The sequence below is a fragment of the Giraffa tippelskirchi genome, chromosome 7 (genome assembly GCF_054371585.1).
Source record: "Giraffa tippelskirchi isolate mGirTip1 chromosome 7, T2T-mGirTip1v1.2.pri, whole genome shotgun sequence".
Taxonomy (NCBI): Eukaryota; Metazoa; Chordata; class Mammalia; order Artiodactyla; family Giraffidae; genus Giraffa; species Giraffa tippelskirchi.
The window spans coordinates 385,292-398,103 of record NC_137281.1 but is presented as its reverse complement, the minus strand read 5'-3'; the positions used below and the strand labels follow the sequence as shown (position 1 = coordinate 398,103).

Sequence of the window (12,812 nt, the reverse complement as noted above, 5' to 3'; positions counted from 1 at the left end):
ATGAAGTATGCAGATAAGAAGGCGATGGTCGGTGGGTAAAGCAACCAAGAAGGTCAACTGCAGAAGAGTCGAGGCAAGAAGACTGGGCACAGGAGCAACCCAGACACAAGACAACAATCTAGGAACTCAATGATAACCTGAGGTTCAGGAAGAGCCAGAGTGGTTCCCGCCAGAAGGCCGGCCTAGGAAGGTTTCCTGCCGTCTCTCCCACCTTCAAGAGCCAGGGCGGGTCTGTGGGTCTCAGCCCCACAAGGCAGTGAAGCTGAATATGCACACAGTGGTCAGATCACATAAAACAGAACTCTCTGACCCACAATCGCTGTAGCAACAAGTCCAAAACAGTCAGGACTTGCTCACTAACTGCCAGCTTCCCTATTTTTTGCCCCTGTCCCACCTAGGGACCAACTGGAGAAGGCCAAGCAAGCTTCCCTGAGCAATCACACAGGATGACGCACCCCTTGTTAGCCGGCCTCCAACTTCATACGCCACACTCAGAACACAGTCGAGGCCCCACCCTCTCCTTGGCCGGCCTTTGAGCCTTTGCCAAACACCCGCTGTGGCAGACTCCCCCGCTCTAGCGGGCTCTGCGAAAACGTCTTCCGTGCTCCTCGGCAGGGGGTCTCCCTCGACTTCCACGCCCAGACGCCAAAGGCCACTATGCTGCCGCCGCGAGGAGTAACATCTGCTGCAGCAACTAGAGAAACCGCCACCGGCGCGACAAAAACCGCCACCGGCGCGACAAAAACCGCCACCGGCGTGCGGCTTTCTGGGACTTGTAGTTCCTCGCGCCGAGCGGGCACACTTCCGCCACCTACCGGAAGTGCCGCCAATACTCGCGCGCGCAGGTGAGCCTGGCCCGGGAACCCGCGCGGAGGCTCACCTGTGCCCCACAGGCCTCCCGAGCCCAGTACGTGGACACATTTCTTCCACTGGTCCGTGGGTTTCGAACTCAGCTTTAAGAGAAAGTGTATGTTGTCCTGGTGGACAAAGAATTACGGGCATTCTTGGCAGAGAAAAACGCACCCGCAAACTCCGGCCCTGGGTGTTGGGGGCCCGTGTGGGTTGTGTTTGCTGATGCTGCCCCAGGTGGAGAGATCGGTGTGAGGAGGGCCTGGAGGGGTGAGCATGACTGGAGGTGTGGAGAGCTGGCCACAGAATTGCCGGGTGCGCGAGGGCTGGGGTTTGGGTTTCAGAGCCTCAGTAAATAGTAGCATCCGGCGGTGGATGGCTCAGGGGAGGGGCAGTGCCAAGGGAATAGAAAGTGTGAGAAGGGCTCTTGAGTTTCCGGTTCTAGTGAGGAGCCAGGAGGGAGGCCGCAGTGCAGGGGATGAGGGAATCCTGGACGCTATCAGTTGTGTTGAGTCTGTGGACGAAGAAATTAATCAATAATTGCTCTAAGAAGGAAATGGGACATTTTATTCAAGCCTGAGGATTATAACTCAGGAAGTAGCTTTTCAGAAAGCTCTGAGGATTGTTCCACCCTAGAGGTCGAAGCACAGTTATATACTTTTTGAGACAAAGGGCCATGTGTCAGGTGAGGAATTGACAGTTGATATAATTCAGCTCTGCAGTACAAAGCGGGTAGTGGGTCATTGTGACCCCTTGGAAAGAAGGAAGTTTGTCTGTCCCCTGAGTAGGTATGGTTAATGCGGATGCAGCATGCACACTAAATGGGAGGGAGGAGGCCCAAATGAGCAAAGAAAAAGTTTATGTTTAAATTTTTTTGCCTTGTTTTTGTCTTGCCATGAAATACGATTTTTATTTCATCAAGTCTTTAGAGGCATAGCTGGGTTTGGAGGAGAGAATGGCAAGGCAGCCTGGGAGGGAGGTCTGGGCTGGACATAAGCCCTGGGGCAGTACTTGAAACCCCGCCCCTCACAGGCAGGAAAAAAAGGAACTGGAAGGAGAAGGAGAAAGAGAGGCCTCTAGAAAGAGGTACCCATGCTGGACCGTGAGTCCAGCATGAGAGAAAGAAGGAGTTTTATGTCCAGGTATAACCAATAGAATTAAATCTGTTGTGGCCCTACTGTGTGTCAGCATAAGTGTTAAACTCTGTAAATGCAACTCTTGTAATCATCACAGCAACGCCACAAAGCAGGCCTGCTCTCCTCCCAGATTTCTGCAGCTGAGGCCCAGAGAGGCTGAGGAGGCCTGTTCAGGGTCCTTCAGCGGCAACTGGTGGAGGTAGGACTTTGAAAGCAGGCAGTCTGGCTGTGGAGGGGAGGTGTTCCCAGCCCCCACCCTGGGATGTCTCCAACCGGAAGAAGAGGACCAGAGGGTGGAAATGAATGCGCGTAGTAGGAGATTGCCCGTGGATAGACAGGAATGTCGGAACAAGACAGCTTCACGTAGAGCCTTGAGCGGTCTTCTTAGGTGTGTGTGTGTGTGTGTTTGTGTGTGCACGTCTGCAAGCGTGCAGCATGGATGTGCTTTTGGTACAGACAGAGTGAGAGGGAGTCAAACGTGGGGAAGGGTTTGGGATAAGATTTGGGAGGATTTCTGCCTGGCTTTCTCAGTGGGACTGTCACATGAGTACAGCCAAGACACTAGATGAGCGGAGTATGGGAAGCAATGGCGGCATTAAGGGAAGCGGGGGATAATAGGTGTGGCCTCTGGCCAGGTGGGCAGCATCCCAGCAGGTCCAGAAGTATGATACCCCCTCACAGAGTGCCCTTAGTTGTCCTCCTGGGGATTTTCATATGCTCCTTGTCCCCTTCCTCCACCTCCATTTTTAGAAACCGGCTGATGTTTCACTGGGATTTTTTTAAAATTGTACGATCAATTGTTTTGACACTGCCTCCATTTCTCTCTATGTAGTATCTTGAGATGATAGGAAAAACTGGCCCCTCCTTAATTTGAGTGTTGAGGTACTGTTGTGTGTCTTTGGGTTCATGGTTCAGACACTGCAGCACATGCCTCACGACATTTACTTTGAGCCTGTGACAGCCCAGGCCCAGACCTAGGCAGACTGGCCCTCTTCAGTGAGAGAGCTCAGCCGCCTTGGCTGACCTCAGAGCCTTGAACAGGAAGCCCACGTGATCAGAGCCCTGCCTCCCTGCCCTTCACTCCCCAAGGGATAGTCCTCAGCTGGCACCGGTTGCTCTCGCCTTTGGGCATGGGGGTGGCCTTGGGAGTGTGGAGGCACTGAGGTAGGGGCTCAATCCCTAATTGCTCCCCCAACCCCAGCCCTGCTTTCTGAGGGCCTCCGCCTTCTTCACGACAGCGTCTGCAGGTATGAGGAGGAAGCGGAGGCATATTCTCAGCAGATCCCATCCCAGGTGAGCTGGAGACCTTTGCTCCCACTGCTTTAGTCTCCGTGGCTGTAGAATGCGCCCAGGACTAACACCCACCTCCTCGGGTCAGTGCGCATGAGAGTTCTTGTAATGCTGCCCTGTGCCTTGGGGTGAAGTACACGGGCTCCCACGTGAATGAGCCAGGCATTCCCCAAACCTGGGTCTCTGGGCCAGGTCTCTTCAGACTTTGTCTTCATGGTGGTTGCTCAGTGGACCCTTCAGGGCGAGTAGAGCCGAGCCTCCAGAAACAGGCAGCCACTCTGGCCCATTGAACCTCACCGAGACCACTCAAGAGGGCAGCTGAGAGTGTGCCCGTAAAGCGCCAAAGTCACCCTTCGATGGCTCACATGTGGATTCATGAGGAAGCAATTGAGCTTATGGCATTAGCTTCCTAGAAACACACCATAGCCCTGCTTTGTCTCATGGCTGTGCTGACCCCTGATTTAGAGCATCCTCTTTGACTGGTTTCCAATCTGATATTGTACAGAAGCTGGGGGTGAGGATCTCCAAGAGGGGCCCCCATTGTTCCCAAAGCAGAAAATCAGGATCACCGATGCAACTAGCGGTAGATGAGATACCCAGAGAAAAATAAAAACACCTTGGACCTGCGTCCGAATCTGATCTGAGCAAGGGGTTCTCCCTTCCCTGTGCTGTCCTACCCTCAATTTCCTTGTCAAGAAAGCAGGGCTCCATGGTAACACCAGGATGCTTCAGCCAACTGTGGGCTTCAGGGACGTGGCTGTGGCCTTCACATGGGAGGACTGGGGACGCTTGGACCTGGCCCAGAGGATGATGTACCGTGAGACGGCGCCCAAGACCTGTGGTCACCTGGTCCCCCTGGTTAAGGCAGTCACTGCCCGTCGCCAGACCCAGGGTGCGGCTCATTTCAGGTATGCCTGGACTGGCCCAGAAGGTGCTGGAAGTGAGTCCTTTTGGGATGCAGATCTGGGTATTGCTGCTCATACCTTCTCCAGGGCAAGTCTATGGCTTGTGGTTCAGGGTGTGGGGAGTCTACTCGGGAGGATGGGGGCCCCTCCTAGTCCATCCACATCTGACCCCAGGGGTGAGAGCTGGACCTATCTCCCAGCAGAAGACCAAGCCCTCTGTTTTTCTTCCACTGACCAGGACTTCTGCTCTCGAAGCCAAATGTGATCTCCCAGCTGGAGCAAGGAGAGGACCACTGGAGAGTGGAACAGGGACCTCCCCAAAGTGAGAACAAGCCAGCGGCTCAACAGTTAAAGTCCGAGGAGCAGAGAGGCCGCTTTCAGGGAGTCTGCTCAGGTGTTCTCTGCTGCCACCTCATGTCCAACATGGCAGCCACATTCTCATCCCTGTCAGGCTGTCTCTGCCCAGCCCACCCACAGAGGACACTTGTTGCTGTTGTCAACACGTGTCGCACACGTGAGTTCACTTCTGTCCCTGTCTCCCTTTGGTCTTCACTCCTCTGCTACCATGTCTCATTCCCAGGTCCTCTTGCCTCCTGTTTTCCTCCAATCCCTCATCATAACTTCCATCCAGGGTGGCAGCTCCTCGGGCCTCCCTTTCCTGCTGGTCTTTGCTCTGCCGTTTGGGTGTCCACCCATCTTCCATGTTGGACATTTTCATGACTTTGGAATGATTTCAAGGTGTGGTGAGAATCCATGCTTTCCAGAAGGATTCCTACTAAACCACCATTCCTGGACCTGCTTTCCCATCTCACCTCATCCCATAGACCCACCACCTACCCTGCATGTCAGCCTAATTGGATTTTTTTTTTCTCTTACAGCTATATGGAAATATTAAAACAATTCTCATACCATACAGTTCACCTGTATAAAGCATGCAAAGTTTCTGAATATAGTTGCAGTTTGTGTATTTATCACCAAAGTCTATTTTAGAACATGGTCATCTCCCTGACTAATTGGGCTGCTTCTGATTTTTTTGCGGCTCTGTTTTAACTGATAGACTTTATTTTTTACAGCCAGTTTCGTCCTCACAGAAAGCACAGGGTTTCTCTATGCCCACCCTCCCCATGCAGTTTCCCCTGTTATTAATATCTTGCATTCAGTGGTACATTTGTTACAATCGAGGAACTTACATCGATTAATTATTACCATCAGAGGTCAATAGCTTATGTTAGGTTCACTCTAGTGTTGTGTATTTGGTGGGTTTGTACAAACATGTGATGTTGTATATCCACTGGTGTAGTGTACAGAGTAGCTCCACTGCCCTAAGGATCCTCCGTGCTCCACCTGTTCCTCCTTCCCTCCACCCTAACTCCTGGAAACCACTGATTAATTTACTGTCTCTGTAGTTTACTTTTCTAGAATGTCGTGTAGGTGGAATCATGTAGTACATGGTCCTTTCTGAGAGGTTGCTTTCACTTAACAATAAGCAGCATGTGTGTCCATCACGCCACCTTCTGCCGGCCTAGAGGTGTTTGATTTATCCCATGTGTTCCTGCTTCTTCTTACCCTGTAACTGTCATGTCTGCAGCCTCTGTTGTTTCTTACTTAGAAGTCTTACCTACTTTGACTTACCCTTGGTCCTCAAATGACATCATTCTGAAGTCAGTTTACCAGCAGTGTCTTTCTTCTCTTCTACCCTAGACATTACTTTCTGGCTGACCCACACAGTCTGTCTTCCTTATTTCAAGATTCTGATGCAGATGCTGCTGTAGAATTTTAACCTCCTTTGCCCATTTTTTCAACAGCCAGGCATATCTTAGACATAGCTTAGCCACGTAAAGATCCCTTCCCTCCCCTTCACCCCCAGATACTCTTTCACTCCCCTTCATGAGGCTGTTGTTTCATTTGAAAACTTCTTCTCATCAGAGATTCCAAGGCAGCACCCCAGAGGAACACAGCAGGGTCTTGGGAAGGAGGACAGTGTCGGTTGTGGGAGTATTGGGCAGAGATAAGGGCTTTCCCCAAGAGGGAAAGAAGGTCTGTGTTTGGCACAAGGAAAACATCCTCCTGGAAGTCATACTTTGCCAAATGGAGGATGCCTGTCTCCTTGGCAGGCATGGGAGAAAAGGATGGGAAGCTGGACAGAGGCCTTAATATTACTGGATGTGGGTGGCTGCCCACCTAAAAAGGGCAGTTGTGTGGGCAGAGTGACAAGTGAAGGGGGAATCCTGGAGGACTCAGTTGAGTGTCCTGAGCTGGAAGCCCATTGCACTCTTTGTTAGAGGCCTACTACTGATGGCTCAGCAGTAAAGAATCTTCCTGCAATGCAGGAGACTTGAGTTTGATCCCTGGGTTGGGAAGATCCCCTGGAGGAGGATCCCCTCCAGTATTCTTACCTAGAAAATACCTTGGACAGAACAGCCTGGCAGGCAACAGTCCATGGGGTCTCAAAGAGTCGGATCCAACTGAGCAACTGGGCACAGTATGTTCAACAGATGGAGGAATCCCTCTAACAACACTAACAAGGGTGGTGACATCAGCAGAACCATGTATAGCTTGGTGCCTTATGTACCGAACACCAAGTGAGGCTCACAAACTGATTCATTTTGGCCTCAAAGTAACCCTTCTTGGCTAAGCGTTCTTATTCCTGGCTTACCACTAAGGAAATGGAACCTCAGAAGTTGTCAGCTGGTGGAGTCCACTGGCCAAGCACACAGCTTCAGGGACCCCAGTAATTGTCTGGGGAATCGGTGGCATCAATTCTGGAGTGGTTAAAGAGACCTTTTTTCCTCTGTGGGAAGCCTGAAGCAGGGGTAGAAATGGTCCATTAAGAATATTAAGTCATCATTGGTATTTGGGGTCTCATTTCAAGATCCAGCACCAGGATATAGACTGAGTGTGAGTCATAGGGTTGAGGCACATGTTAGGACCTTGTTTCCTGTGACTTCTCTAACAGATTACCAGCTGGGTAACTTAAAACAACACACATTGATTCTCCCACAGCTCTGGAGGCTAGAAGTCACGATCTCATCATTGAGCTGAAATCAGTGCACACATGCCATTCTCCTTCTGGAGGCCTCATTAGAAAGGCTGTTCCTTTTATTCTTCCAGGTTCTGGTGGCTGGGGGAGGATTCCTGGGTCAGTGGCCACATCACTTCAGTCTTTCAGGCCAGCACCTTCATGTCTCTGCTCTGTGTTCAGATTGTCTTCTTGTGTGTATCAAGTCTCCTGCTTCCCTGTTATAAGAACACTTGCAATAACATTTGGGGCCCAGCAGATAATCCCTGGGCTTCCTTGGTGGCTCAGATTGTAAAGAATCTGTTTGCAGTGCAGGAGACCCAGGTTCAATCCCTGGGTTGGGAAGATCCCACGGAGAAAGGAATGGCTACCCATTCCAGTATTCTTGTCTGGGGAATCCATGGACAGAGGAGCCTGGTGGGCTACAGTCCGTGGGGTTGGAAAGAGTCAGACACGAGTGAGGGACTCACACACACACTGATTTCCTGTGTGCTGAGCCATCCCTCCATTTCACATCCTGCATGAAATTACAGTCCATAAATTAGACCCAGAGATATATCTCTCATACTCGGTGGTCTGTTTCATCCCACCCTCCCCTTCTAATGCTTCTCCGGTAGTTCAGGCCGTTTGGATTTCTCTCAGACTGGAAGACTACACTGGAAAGAGTCAGCTTCTGAAGAGAAGATCGCTGCGGAAGGGCCATCTTACCACATGGAGATGTTCAGGAGGAGGGCCTTGGGTTAGTGTCATTAGGAGAAATGCACCACTCCCGGGACCAGCTAGGGAAGAACCAGGAGGACTCTGAATCAAATAGTACTCATCTCAGAGAGACATTTTGCTCAAGGTGGGAGTTGTGAGCCTAAGCTTAGGGAAATATCTGAGTTTAAGCCTTCTACCTCCAACATTACCCACAAGAACACATTTCCATAAGCTCAACTCACAGGGTAAAAAGTTGAAATAGAACTCGGTTTTCATTAATCATTAGACTGGGCTAATCTGAAGCCCTGTGAAGATCTTCAAAGTGCAAGAGCCTTCTGGCAGATTATTTACTTGAATAAACTTGCAGGTTTTGAAACAGGAAATAAAAAGTCTTATGATTATACTGTCAATAGTGACCCTTTCAACTATGGTACCTCCTTTCATTTTCTTAATAGAATTTTTTCAGCAGAGAACAGCAAAGATGGTAAGAACTATGGAAACATTAATCATAGCTTGTCTCTTAATGAACACAAGCCAACGCATTTGGAGAGTCAGTTTGAATGTGACAGATCCTTGTACAGACTGAAATAAGTCATCCTGGAGAGGCACTATTCAAATATGAGGAGGACTGTGATGCCTCCCACACAGCCTCATCTTTTACTAACTGTGACATCATTGACATCATTCAGACTGGAAAGAAGCCATATGAATGTAATCAGTGTGCAAGATCTGTCAGCTGTTGCTCTAAGCTTGTACACCAGAGAACACACATTGGAGAAAAGCCCTATGAATGTACTCCATGTAGGAAGACTTTCAGCCAGAGCTATGACCTTGTTGTACACCGGAGAACTCACATGGGAGAAAAACCCTACAAATATAATCAGTGTGGGAAATCCTTCACCCAGAGTTCCAAACTCATTAGATATCAACGAATTCACACTGGAGAAAAACCATATAAATGTCATGAATGTGGAAAATCTTTCAGGTGGAACTCTAACCTTATTGTACATCAAATAATTCAAACTGGCGAGAAAACTTATGAGTACGCTCATTGTGGAAAGTCCTGCAGTCAGAGCTCTGACTTTGTCACACATAAAAGAACTCACAGTGAAGAGAAACCCTATGAATATAATCCTATGAATATGAATATAGTGTGGTAAATCCTTCATTTGAAGCACTCAACTTATTAGGCATCTGTGAATTCACACTGGGGAGAAGCCATTTAAATGCAATCAGTGTGATAAAGCCTTCACTGGGACCTCTCACCTTATTGAACATCAGAGAACTCATACTGGAGAGAAACCATTTGAATGTCATCAATGTGGGAGAGGCTTCACTGGGAGCTCTCACCTTTCACATTAGAGAATTCATTCTGGAGAGAAACCATATGAGTGTAACAACTGTGGGAAGGCTTTTCGGCAGCGAACTCAGCTTGTGCATCAACAAACACATGCTGGAGAGAAACCTTATGAATGCAGTCACTGTGGAAAAGCTCTCAGCCAGAGGTCTCCGCTGTGCATCAGAGAATGCACATTGGCGAGAAGCCCTGTCAGTGTAACATGTGTGCTAAAGTCTTCAGTCAAAGGTCACACCTTATTGAGCATCAGAGAACACATACTGGAGAAAAGCCCTATGAGTGCATTGACTGTGGGAAGACCTTCAATGATCGATCAACCCTTACAAAACACGAGAGAACACACACTGGGGAAAAACCCTATGAATGTAAACATTGTGAAGAGGCCTTTAGCCAGCAGTGTCAACTTACTAGGCATCAGAGAAACCATACTGGAGAGATCCTATGAATGTAATGAGTGTGGGAAATCTTTCCATTATAATACATCCTTTATTCAACATGAGAAAACTCATAGGGAAGAAACCCTGTGAATAATCAAAGTGAAAAAGTTCACTGCCAGACTTTCTTTACTAGACATCAGTTGACCAAGGTATGACTGTCACTGTGGTCTAATGACTGCAGGCATCAGAATTGCTTGGAGTGTGTGTCTTGAAACTGCACATTACTAAGCTTACCCTCAGCTTACTAAATCAGAATCTCTGGCAGTAAAACTCAGGAGCCCACAGTTTACAAAGGCAGCATGAAGGACTTGTTTGTACACTAAAATATATTTACTTCTGCAGTTAGGTGAGAAGCTATGAATATGAGCACTGAAGAAAAACATTGTCAGAGCTCTCAGCAGGAATTAGAAAACAGAATGGAGCTATACCACTGGGTAATCCTTTGTAGTCCAAATAGCCACCCAGTCTCAATCAGACATTGTCCCAGTAACACAGTCCTGGAAATGATAGTGAGCTGAAAAATATTCTTGACACAGAGCTCCAAACATTCCACCTAAGAAGAAACCATTACATGAGGAAGATGGTGTTAGAGATGAAATTTGGGGCCAGCCATGTTCAGTGTAAACCAGCAATAAAAAACACAAATTGAAGGAATACTAATGATGGGAAGTTTTGTAAAATGGTTTTTATTGGGGTTAAAAGTAGTCTTTCAGGGACTCCATTGTGCTGTAACTTTCTTGCTCAGTTAAGTTGACTAATTAGAAGTGAGTCCACAGCAATATGAAAAATGTCCAATGAAGTGAAAACAGGACCAAAAACAGTCTGTATACAAAATGTTACAGCACATAAGAATTTATACGCAGATGGTTGATTAAGGTCAACTCATCAGCACATTAAAAAAAAAAAGTATGTGTGTGCTTAGTTGCGACTGACTCCTTGCAGCCCTGTGGATTGTAACCCACCAAGCTCCTCTGTCCATGGGATTTTCCAGGCAAGACCACTGGAGTGAGTTGCCATTTCCTTCTGCAGGGCGTCTTCCTGACCTAGGGATCAAACCCATGGCTCCTGCATTGCCAGGCAGTTTTGTGGAGTTTTTTTTATAACCACTGAGCCACCTGGAAAGCCCTCCATAAAAAAGGCTGAAATTTAAATCCACAACGGTGAAGCAAGTAGGAGAGGCTGTTAATTGCAGGTCTGAGTGAGGTGCAGAGTGGCAAAGGTTGAAGTCAGGACCCTGTAAGGAGGGGCTGCAGCAGTGGAGGCACAGCCGCCCCGGCAGAGCTGCAGAGCGACAAGCGGAGCAGGAAAGCAGGGCTCACGGAAGGGCTCTCCGTGAAACCCCAGATCCTCTCCTCTTAGGTATCTGGCTGTGGGCAAGCAAACAAATACAGTAGAAAATGAGTCATGTGCTGACAAAGGGGGAGAAAAGTCTGAGGGACTAGGGAATCTGTATTGTGCTTCAGAACAAGGGCTTCCTTATGTTGCCATTCCAAAGACCTTCACCATCACTGTTAGTTCTTCCCCTTTTCATCCCAAAGCCAAGTGTGCCATTCACCAGCCCCGCCCATCTGAGGAGCTTTTCTTTGCCTTTTCACGTTGTTGTTATTTAGTCGCTAAGTCACGTCCGCCTCTTTGCAGCCCCATGGACTGCAGCACCCCGGGCTCCTCTGTCCTGCCCCGCTGGGAATCACACAAGGATGCGTGTGGGGGCGGGGAGGAATGGAAGGACAGCAGCTGCTGTGTACACATGAGTGCTTCAGGTCCTGTTCTGGGAAGGGTTTCATCCTTTCATAAGTCAAACCAGACACTCTTCGGGATCAAGAAGCGGGCTCACGTGACATAGGAATCTGAGAACTTTCTTCTCAAATGGTTCTCATACCCAGAGGCCAGTGTTTCCAAATGGGAACATGCATAAGACACACATGAAAGGAAGTGTTAGCGTTACAGCTTGCTGGGCCAGTCTTTTTAATTGACTAATTATTTGGCTGCACCATATTTTAGTTGCATTAGGTGAGCTCTGATATTCATTGCAACATACGGGGTCTTTATTTTTTCTAAGTTGCGGCATGCAAAATTTTAATTGTGGCATACGGGATCTAGTTCCCCGACCCAGGCCTTCTGCGTTGGGAGCACTGGACCATCAGAGAGGTCCCTGGACTCAACGTATTGTAAAGAATAACCTCACAATTGTATATCCATATATCTATTTCGTTTTCATTGGTTTCACTTACATTTGTGGCTTTTTTTAAATCCCCTGAATATGAGAAGGAATGGCAACCGACTGCAGTCTTCTTGCCTAGGAAACCCCACAGGCAGAGTCTGAGTGTGTGGGCCTCAGTCCGTGGGGTTTTGCAAGGAGTCGGACGCGACTTAGTGACTGAGCACACAAACGCAGGAGACCCAGGCTCACTCCCTTGGTCGGAAGATCCCTCAAGAAGGGAATGGCGGCCCACTTCACTCTTCTTGCCTGGAGAGTTCCATGGACAGAGGAGCCTGGCAGACTACAGTCCACGGGGTAGCAAAGGGTCAGACACGACTGAGAAACTAACACAAACACAAAACACCGCACCTGTGTTACATATGACCCAGGGGCCCCTTCAAACAGCAGTCCCTTCTTCCTGCTTTTAAACATAGAGATATCAAAATGTTGCTGAATATCTTTTTGATAAAACCAGCGGTAGAACTGTTGGAGGTCCACAAGGCCATTCCCACATCAGGAGATTTTCTAGAGGAATTCATGAGACTCAGCATATAGTTGCACTCACGGCCGAGATTTATGGCAGCGGTATCACAGGGATGTGCATGCAGTTGGATCATAAGGGAAAAGGCAGGCGAAGTCTGGGTGAAGTCTGGTGGGGCTCTCAACACTGTGCTTCCCCTGAGGGGTCATACAAAGCACACCAGGCACCAGGCAAGCAGACACCTGCCCAGCAGGTGCCATGATCCAGACCCCCAGGGGGCCAGCAGATGCTCAGTGTGAATGACACTGTCTCCAGGCACAGTGGGAAACCCTCATCAGTTAGAGTGCAGACGACACTGACGGCCAAGCTCCCGGGTGCCAGCCAGAGATCAGGCTTGCACGTGCGCTGCGTGTGTGCCGAGTCGCTCAACCACGTCTGA

At 48.9% G+C, this 12,812-nt stretch overlaps 2 protein-coding genes across 2 annotated transcripts; both read left to right on the top strand.

Annotated features, from left to right (window-relative positions):
- Positions 1–5,193, top strand: LOC145512463 (uncharacterized). Its single transcript, XM_081506151.1, has 7 exons — positions 1–27; positions 496–675; positions 780–907; positions 2,083–2,184; positions 3,224–3,278; positions 3,972–4,183; positions 4,419–5,193. The coding sequence occupies exons 1-7, from the start codon at positions 1–3 to the stop codon at positions 4,504–4,506; spliced, it is 792 nt and encodes a 263-aa protein (XP_081362277.1). The 3' UTR covers positions 4,507–5,193.
- LOC145512462 (uncharacterized) lies at positions 4,604–12,812 on the top strand. The gene is given in 5 exon segments (XM_081506150.1): positions 4,604–4,694; positions 8,547–8,912; positions 9,097–9,316; positions 9,478–9,620; positions 12,649–12,812. Coding segments are annotated over 5 exon segments (984 nt in total).

Coding starts and splice junctions, on each gene's coding strand:
- LOC145512463 (XM_081506151.1), top strand. CDS start 1: ATGAAGTATGCAGATAAGAAGGCGATG. Junction 2,185..3,223: donor TTCAGCGGCAACTGGTGGAG/GTAGGACTTTGA, acceptor TCTTCACGACAG/CGTCTGCAGGTATGAGGAGG. Junction 3,279..3,971: donor CTCAGCAGATCCCATCCCAG/GTGAGCTGGAGA, acceptor TTCCTTGTCAAG/AAAGCAGGGCTCCATGGTAA.